The following is an 8,721-nucleotide window of genomic DNA, read 5'->3' as shown; positions in this document are numbered from 1 at the left end:
GGTGTAAGAGCTAGTCACCGTGTGGTGTGCAAGCGAGGACGCTAGGTCCCTAAGGGAGGTGGATTGATTCTGGGTCTCAACAAGGTGGATTGAGAGATCCCACGTTGGTTGGAGAGGGGATGTGAAACATTCCTTATAAGGATTAAGAGGGAAAACTAAACATTTCTAAGAAATGTTTACGTGTGAAACATGAAAACCTCCTTCTAGCAGACATGAAATCTCTCACTAACAGACACACTGATGAGGATATGTAACAAATCAAAATTAATACATTGCCATTACTTTAAATATTTCTTCGATACTCCCTCCCCTATTTTTCATTTAAATGAGGATTCTCCACTTTACTCGAGACGGGTCTTTGACATTGAAAGTTAAACAGACATCTCTAGTTGTACAACATTGTTCTCTTAGATTGAATATTGACAAACGTTCAGTTACCGTCCCACCATTTTAAGATATGGTTTTGTTAAATTTACGTCCAATATTCTAATAGGTTTCAATTTCATTGAAGGATTTTGAAACGTTTACAAAAATCTAAAGATAATATTATAACTTTCGATAGACAACATCATTGCTATAATACTTTTTCACGGTTTGAAATCACTTGTAATACTAATGTAATTTTTGTAAACGTCGTTATAAGAAATGTAAATTTGAATTCTAATTTGGTAAGTAATGGGTACATACGATATCATATGGGTATTACTCTTATTAATTATTTGCTAGGGTTTTAACGACGACCACCACCTCCTCCACCGGACCCAGAGCCAACACCGACGCCGCGACCTGATCCGCTACCAACTCCTATTCCAATCCCTATTCCTATTCCAAATCCTCCACCGTGACCACCGCCGCCGCCATGCCCTAAACCTCCTCCGGATCCAGCTCCTCCGCCGGCTCCAAATCCACCTCCATGACCTGAACCTCCGCCTAGACCACCACCACCGCCTCCGCCTCCACCTCCGCCTCCGCCAGCCCCACTACCAACACCTCCACCAACTCCAAAGCCTCCACCATGCCCTGAGCCACCACCACTGCCGCCACCACCTCCGCCTCCGCCTCCACCTCCGCCGGCTCCACTACCTACACCTCCACCAACTCCAAAGCCTCCACCATGGCCTGACCCACCACCACTTCCTCCACCTCCTCCTCCACCACCACCACCGCCTCCGCCTCCGCCAGCCCCACTACCTACACCTCCACCAGCTCCAAAGCCTCCACCATGGCCAGACCCACCACCATTTCCGCCGCCGCCACCTCCTCCACCGCCTCCACCTCCGCCACCTCCTCCTGCACCTCCACCAACGCCACCTCCAGCTCCAAACCCTCCACCATGTCCAGAACCACCTCCCACTCCACCTCCTCCTCCAACACCACCACCTACTCCACCGCCGCCTCCAAGCCCTCCACCCGATCCACCCCCTCTACCACCACCAAACCCACCTCCTCTACCGCCTCCAAAACCACCTCCCCTACCGTATCGCGGTCCACGACCTCCATATCTGCCACCGCAGCGTCGGCCCCAACAATCATCATCTCTAAACCTACTCTTTTCAAGCTTGTTATCAGCAAGAGCAAGAGCACTCAAATGGAGCACAATGCAAATTACAAGAAAACCAAGAGAAACCCATTTTGGAGAGCCACCCATGGCTACCTACCTACCTTATTTCTTATCCAAAAGACACTTTTAGCTTGTCCTTCGATGCTCACAAGTCTAACCATATATATAGGCTCCACTTTCACCCCATTGGAGGGTTGGCTCTTGTTCATGAGACGCGTTGGAGCGTTGGGAGTTGGCTAAGATCATTTAATGGCATATTTTCAAGTCAAAAGCACACTAACATGGGTCACATCTTATCATTATCCCGATCAAGATGATAAGCTCTAACGGCCCAAGTCTACCGCAAACAGATATTGTCCTATTTAGGCTTCCTCTCAAGGCTTTAAAATGCGTCTGCTAGGGAGAGGTTTCCACGCCCTTAGCCCAGCGTCCTTGCTGGCACCCCGCCTTGTGTCTACCCCCTTCGGCGACGCGTTTGCTAGGCAGAGGTTTCCATACCCTTAGCCCAACGTTCTTGCTGGCATACCGCCTCGTGTCTACCCCTTTCGGGGAACAGCCTCCTTGCTGGCACACCGCCTCGTGTCTACCCCTTTCGGGGAACAGGCTTCTTGCTGGCACACCGCCTCATGTCTACCCCTTTCAGGGAACAGCCTCCTCGCTGGCATATCGCCCGGTGTCTGACTCTAGTACTATTTGTAACTCTTTGGGCTTTCCCTCAAGGCTTTAAAATGCGTATGTCAGGGAGAGAGTGTTTCGTTCTCCTCCCCAACCGATATGGAATTATACAATCCACCCCCTTTAGGGCCCAGCATCCTTGCTAGCACACCGCCTCATGTCTACCCACTTCGAGGAACAGCTTCCTCGTTGTCACATCGCTTGGTGTCTAGCTCTGATACTATTTGTAATGGTCCAACCAAGCCCATAGCTAGCAGATATTGTCCTCTTTAGACTTTTCCTTTCGAGCTTCCCCTCAAGGCTTTAAAAGTCATATGCTAGTTGTTTCGTTTTCCTCTCGGACCGATGTGGATTTCACATGAGCATTCGGATTCAAAGATCCCATCAGCATCATATTTCGTCGGCAATGGGCAGCAACGACCGTGTCAACCGCACCAGCCCGGTGTGGCAGTTGGGGCCATCGTCGGTACGCAACAATAAATGAAGAACACTCACTAAAAGCTATTCAAGACTTTGCCTTTGCAACTTGCATGCATGAATTGACCTAAAAAAAAGCCCATATTTATTTATATCGCTATCGATTAATCACTCCCTGTGCTCTTCCAATCAACTTGGCTGATAATTTAGCCTCATTTCCACGTTATGTAGAACAAAAACTGATGATCATCACGAGAACACTGAAATGGCTTATTCTTTGGTTTAATCGAGCGGAAAGGCTAGGTAGCTAGCGTTCTCGTGATTGCTCATTGGCTGACTAAGACGATTTCCCTCACTCTCAAGCTACTAATAAGATTGTTTTCAACATTTCTCCAGTGACACTCCCAAATTGATTGCTATCGTTTTCTTACTCAGTGTACATTTCTCAAGTATATTGTGCCCACCGCTAATAGATATTGTTCGCTTTGGCCTATTATGTATCACCGTCAACCTCAAGGTTTTAAAACGCGTCTACTAACAGAAGTTTCCACACCCTTATAAAGAATGTATCGTTCCTCCCTCCAACTGAGGTAGGATCTCACAATCCACCCCCGTGGAGGCCCAACATCTTCGCTGACACACCACTCGATGTCTAGCTCTAATACACTTTGTAACATCTCAAGCCCACCATTAGCAGATATTATCCGCTTTGACCCGTTACGTATCACTGTCAGCCTCACGATTTTAAAATGCGTTCGTTAGGGAGAGGTTTTCACACTCTTATGAGAAATGTTTTATTCCCCTCTCTAACCAATGTGGGATCTCACATATATATACTCACAAAAACATCATCTCCCGCTTATATATTCATAATCTTCTAATATCAGACAATATCATACAATTGATAGAGCAATATATTGTATTCGAGCTCTCAAAGTTCGAGTACTAAACTTGCACAACAGAAACAAGCAAGAATCAAAGCAATACACTGGTGAGCCAAAAAATGTTGAAACAGAGACTCATAGACAGAACAAACAACGTAAAAAACGACCGAGCTTTCGAGTTGAAGTATAGACTAACATGTTTGACAGAAAATCACCTAAATCTTTGATGAGATTGATTGCTGACATGAACTTTTGTTGCTTTACAGGGGTCGAGTGTTAGAGACCGACTGCTCGACCACATTTAAGAGCATTGCTCGGTATTGGATATTCGTCTCGCCACGAATTCACCGGCGAATATACACGAAGATACAGCTGCTGTCCCAAGTACTGGCGAACCCAATTCTCAGACCTTATGTTCCACATTCCCACGTTGTCCAAAGGCATGTAAACTGCAGTCCATGACTTTGGATACACCTATAGTTCATAAGAAATGTGTTAGAACCAAACATACCCCGGATCTCGAATGGAGCCAAATCAAGACGTTCGATATTCTAATCATGATATCGAATCCAATCAGCAACGAACTAGGCTGCTACCTGAACGGTACATCGAGAGATCGTGTCTCGTAAATTGTAAGTCAATCTGCTGGCTGGTGTCCATTCTCCTCCGTCCATCCTGATGAGCGTTGAAACATATGAACCAAATTGGCTTAAGAAATCGGGTTTTCAACGAAGTTGGATTATGAACATAAAAAAAAAAAAACGTACCCCACGACGAAGAAGTTGTGTCCATCGACGTGCCATGACTGCTCGGTATCTTCGGGATTCTCAAATACAACCTCAGCGTAGCCTCGAAAATCAGCAGCTATGACAGAAGTCTGAAGGTAGGCACCACTACCAGTGGGATAGTCAGGGATACTTCCAAGAGAGAACACACCAGAGATCTTGTAATAGTCAGCAAGTTTAAGAGGAGTATCAGCTGGAATGAAGGACGCACTGTTGACAGCATATCTTTGCTTGCCATTGATGATTGGAGCAGTGCTTTGAAGCCTTATTGTATGAGTGACATTGATTAATCCGTAATGATAAGAACCTTGGGGATTCGGTCTTGGACCGTTTGCTGTCAGATTACGCCTGGTTCAATTAACGACGAGTCAGAGTAAGTATGGCACAACATAGTAGAAGTGTAACAGCCTAAGTCCACTACTAACAGATATTGTCCTCTTTAGGCTTTCCCTTCCGAGCTTTCCCTCAAGGTTCTAAAACGCGTCTACTAGGGAGAGGACTCCACATTCTTATAAGGAATGCTTCGTTCCCCTCTCCAACTAATGTAGGATCTCATAATCCACCCTCGTTGGAGGTACTGATACACCGCTTGGTGCCTGGCTCTGATACCATTTGTAACAGCTCAAGTCCACCGCTACATATATTGTCCTCTTTGGGCTTTCCATTCTAGGCTTCCCCTCAAGATTTTAAAATGCATCTACTAAGGAGGCGATTCCACGCTCTTATAAAAACAGAACAAAACATCTAATTTGAGAAAACTAATGAAGCAGCATACATCATGCTAACTACAAGAATGTAATGGAGACAACATTAAAACAGAGGCAGATACCTGAGAGACCGGGCTTGTTCGAGTGACCAATCAGTTTGAATTGTCGGTCCACCGGGAGGAGGTCCAGAGACACTAGCTGCCGCATTACTGTAATGAAGAGTGGAGGTGGTTGTGAGAATTTGGGACGTAAAACGCGTAGACACGACAATGTAGTAATCTTGTGGCGGCTGGTCAGCTGCAACCAAGACAGAGTAGGATTGCCCAAGATGAATATCAAGGGATTCATAAGTGTTCTGGAGGGTATGAGTTCCTTCAACCTCAACCAGAAGCATTTTGTGGCCTTGTATTCTGAAATTAATAGCAGTTGTAAGCCCCACATTCGATATCCGAAACCTGTAAGTCTTGCCTGCAAGACAATTTATGCAACAGTTAGTATGAGATACACATCAGTTGGAGAGGAGAACAAAACATCCTTATAAGGGTGTGGAAACCTCTCCCTAGCAAACGTGTTTTAAAAACTCTGAGGAGAAGCCCGAAAGGAAAAGCCAAAGAAGACAATATGAAAACAGTATCTGCTAGTTGTAGGCTTGGGCTGTTACAAATGGTATCAGAGCCAGGCACCGGGCGATGTGCCAGTGAGGAGGCTGAGCCCAAAGAGGGTGGACACGAGGCGGTATGCCATCAAGGATGCTTGTCCTTGAAGGGGGGGTGGATTGGGGGGTTCCACATCGATTGGAGAAGGGAAAGAGTGCCAACGATGAGACGTGAGATCCCATGTCAGTTGGGGAGGAGAACAAAACATTATGTATAAGGGTGTGGAAACCTCTCCAAACGTGTTTTAAAAACTTTGAGGGGAAGTCTGAACGGAAAGCCCAAAGACGACAATATCTACTAGGTGTGGGCTTGGGCTGTTACAGTTAACGGTTACCGTGTTTATATTCTTAATAACAATGTACCTTGTTCAACAGTGAAAGTGTTTCCATTTAGACCACGACCATTGATGAGAAGTCCATCAGGGAAAGGAAGATCACTACCACCATCTAAAATGGCTCTCAAATCCTGCAAGCATATGTTCAAACAGCCATTGAAAAAGACATTCCAGCATAACCTTCAAACTGTATAATCAGGAAACAAAGCTTACAGTGTGGTTTTTTGAGTACCAATCGCCAGCCAGAACAGTAAATTCTCCAGCAGGAGTAGCAAATGGGACAGGAATTATAGAACGGCTCTGAATTTTGAAGCCACCAAAGGCACCAGCAGCCTTGTGGAAGGCCAAAGAAGGGAAGTAAAAGTAGCTACCAATCTGATCTTTCACTTGCAGAACATAAGTGAAATTCCTCCCCGGTGGGATGGGGCAGTTCGTGCCATAAACTCCATCCTGCCAAGAGTTTCTTCTCTGTTGAATCCCATTCCTATTCAGTTTACACAGAATAGCAAGTAAAGACAAAGGTCTAAAGTAGCTACAAATTTGTTATCTGCTTTGACCCGTTACCCATTATGTATCACCGTCAGCCTCACATTTTTAAAACTCATCTACTAGGGTGAGGTTTCCGCATCCTTATAAGGAATGCTTCGTTCTTCTCTCCAACCGATGTGAGATCTCACAATCCACTCCCCTTAGGGGCCCAGCGTCCTCGCTGGCACACCGCTCAATGTCTGTTTCAGCCCATTACGTATCACCGTCAGCCTCACATTTTTAAAACGCGTCTACTAGGGAGAGGTTTCCGCATCCTTATAAAGAATGCTTCGTTCTTCTCTCCAACCGATGTGAGATCTCACAATCCACTCCCCTTGGGGGCCTAGCGTCCTCGCTGGCACACCGCTCGATGTTTGTTTCAGCCCATTACGTATCGCCGTCAGCCTCACGGTTTCATAACGCATCGGCTGGAGAGAGGTTTCCACACCCTTATAAAGAATGTTTTGTTCTCCTGCCCAACTGACGTGGGATCTCACAAAAAGTAATTAGAAACGAGAATGTTCAAACCCAAAGTCACAAACGTCCAGAACTAAGCAACTTTAACTTTGGGAAAACCCAGGACAAAAAAAAAATGAAATATTTCCAACATTAAATTATTACAGTAAAAACAAATGACTCTAAACGACACCGTTCTGTGTTCCCCTGATCCCCACTTGGGCAAATTTTCATTTCCTGTTGTAATAATTTCACTGCACGAACAACTCTGTAGAATAATGTGCAAGTCTATTAATGATCAATTCAATTCTACGCTTCGTTTTTCAAACATGTCAGCCCTTTTCAAGATTCAAACCTGATCGATTAACAAAGCCCACGTTGATTGGGGTGGAGAACGAAACACTCGAGGTATGGAAACATCTCCCTAGTAGACGTATTTTAAAGAACCAAAGAGGACAATATCTATTAGCTCGTACGCTTGAACTTGGGTTGTTACAACAAGACTATGGATTAACACCTAGATGTTCAATGAAAAAACTATGAATCAAACAAGAAAGGGAAGTGGGCATTTCATCATACAAGTTATGAGCAAAAAATGGAAGAGTGTAAACAAAAGAAAACCAACCAAGAGATCAGGAAAGGCTCATCCAAGCTATTGAAGACATTGATAATCAAGTTCTCATTGGTAACCGATTCAATCTGTGGCCCTGGAAATTGCCCATTAATCAAAATACCCTGAAAAAAAGAAAGCAAGAACACAACCAAAGATTCTTGTATCATACATCTCCAAGCCAAACAAGAAATGGGTACCACATTGATACAGAAATGATACCTGTTGCTTCACTCCAAGAGGCCAAATGTCACCATAGGTGACATTCCATGTATAAAACCTATATGGGTCCTCACCATTGATGCAGCTCAAGCTCAAAACCAAGAACAAGAAAGTGAATGACCAGAAGAATCCGATCCCTCTCATTCTCTCTTGAAACAGGGCTGCGTGGGAGTGAAGAAATGGAACAAAAGTCCAAGAAATGGGGATTGCGATTGCCCTTTATCTTTGAAAAGCTATGGGGTTAGTACTTAGTCGCTAAGGTTTCTTTTAGGCCATGGAATCTCTGGCTTTGAGCTTTCTTGACTGGCTTTGGACGAAATTGTAGGCTATGTCGGTGAGGGTAAGAAGTGCATCAGAGGGTTCCAAAGGGTATTGGGAATCGAAATTACAATTACAAGATTATTAGCTATTAAATTGGGTCACCCTATTCAGTTGTCAGCTCAATAATTTTTTTCACCCGTACTGGTTGCAGGAAGGAATTCATTAGCGTGTTAAACAAGTGTTATATATCGAAGTCAAGTTGAGGCATAAACAAGATTAGAGGTAATAATGATGTCATTATGAGTGTTAGAGATAGGCTTGAAGAGGGTCAAGTAGGGCCCTGGGTCATAATCTCACAAGTTTGAGTTTTGGTATGAGTATCGGCATGCGGCTCTAGAGTTCAGTCGTATATATGAAATATGAAAGCTTACCAAATTTACGATAATTTGTCAAAATCATGTCTATGGAAAGGCACAAGCATGTGGACTGTGTTATCGAGAATCAAAACAATGAAATAAGATGCAACATTGCATTTGAAGGACTTTGGCCTAGAGTAGAGACAAGGTCGAACTTTAGGATTTGACCCAGAGTAAGGTAAGTATGCTAGAGTCACAAATAAGTGCGC

General features: G+C 44.5%; 2 protein-coding genes across 2 annotated transcripts; both read right to left on the bottom strand.

Moving 5' to 3' along the window:
* Positions 1–604: 604 nt before the first annotated feature.
* LOC111792932 (uncharacterized) lies at positions 605–1,716 on the bottom strand. The gene has a single exon (XM_023674560.2). The coding sequence runs from the start codon at positions 1,646–1,648 to the stop codon at positions 731–733; it is 918 nt and encodes a 305-aa protein (XP_023530328.2). The 5' UTR covers positions 1,649–1,716; the 3' UTR covers positions 605–730.
* Positions 1,717–3,549: 1,833 nt separating this feature from the next.
* Positions 3,550–8,230, bottom strand: LOC111794059 (L-ascorbate oxidase homolog). Its single transcript, XM_023676177.2, has 8 exons — positions 7,836–8,230; positions 7,629–7,738; positions 6,233–6,503; positions 6,048–6,150; positions 5,152–5,497; positions 4,305–4,670; positions 4,134–4,212; positions 3,550–4,011 (listed from the first exon to the last, which is right to left on the bottom strand). Exons 1-8 carry the CDS (start codon positions 7,977–7,979, stop codon positions 3,814–3,816), a joined length of 1,617 nt encoding a protein of 538 aa, XP_023531945.2. The 5' UTR covers positions 7,980–8,230; the 3' UTR covers positions 3,550–3,813.
* Positions 8,231–8,721: the final 491 nt, after the last annotated feature.

This window comes from Cucurbita pepo, chromosome 4, assembly GCF_057944985.1.
Source record: "Cucurbita pepo subsp. pepo isolate OVF chromosome 4, ASM5794498v1, whole genome shotgun sequence".
Lineage (NCBI taxonomy): Eukaryota > Viridiplantae > Streptophyta > Magnoliopsida > Cucurbitales > Cucurbitaceae > Cucurbita > Cucurbita pepo.
The sequence above is the reverse complement of the archived record's forward strand: the minus strand, read 5'-3'. Positions and strand labels throughout refer to the sequence as shown.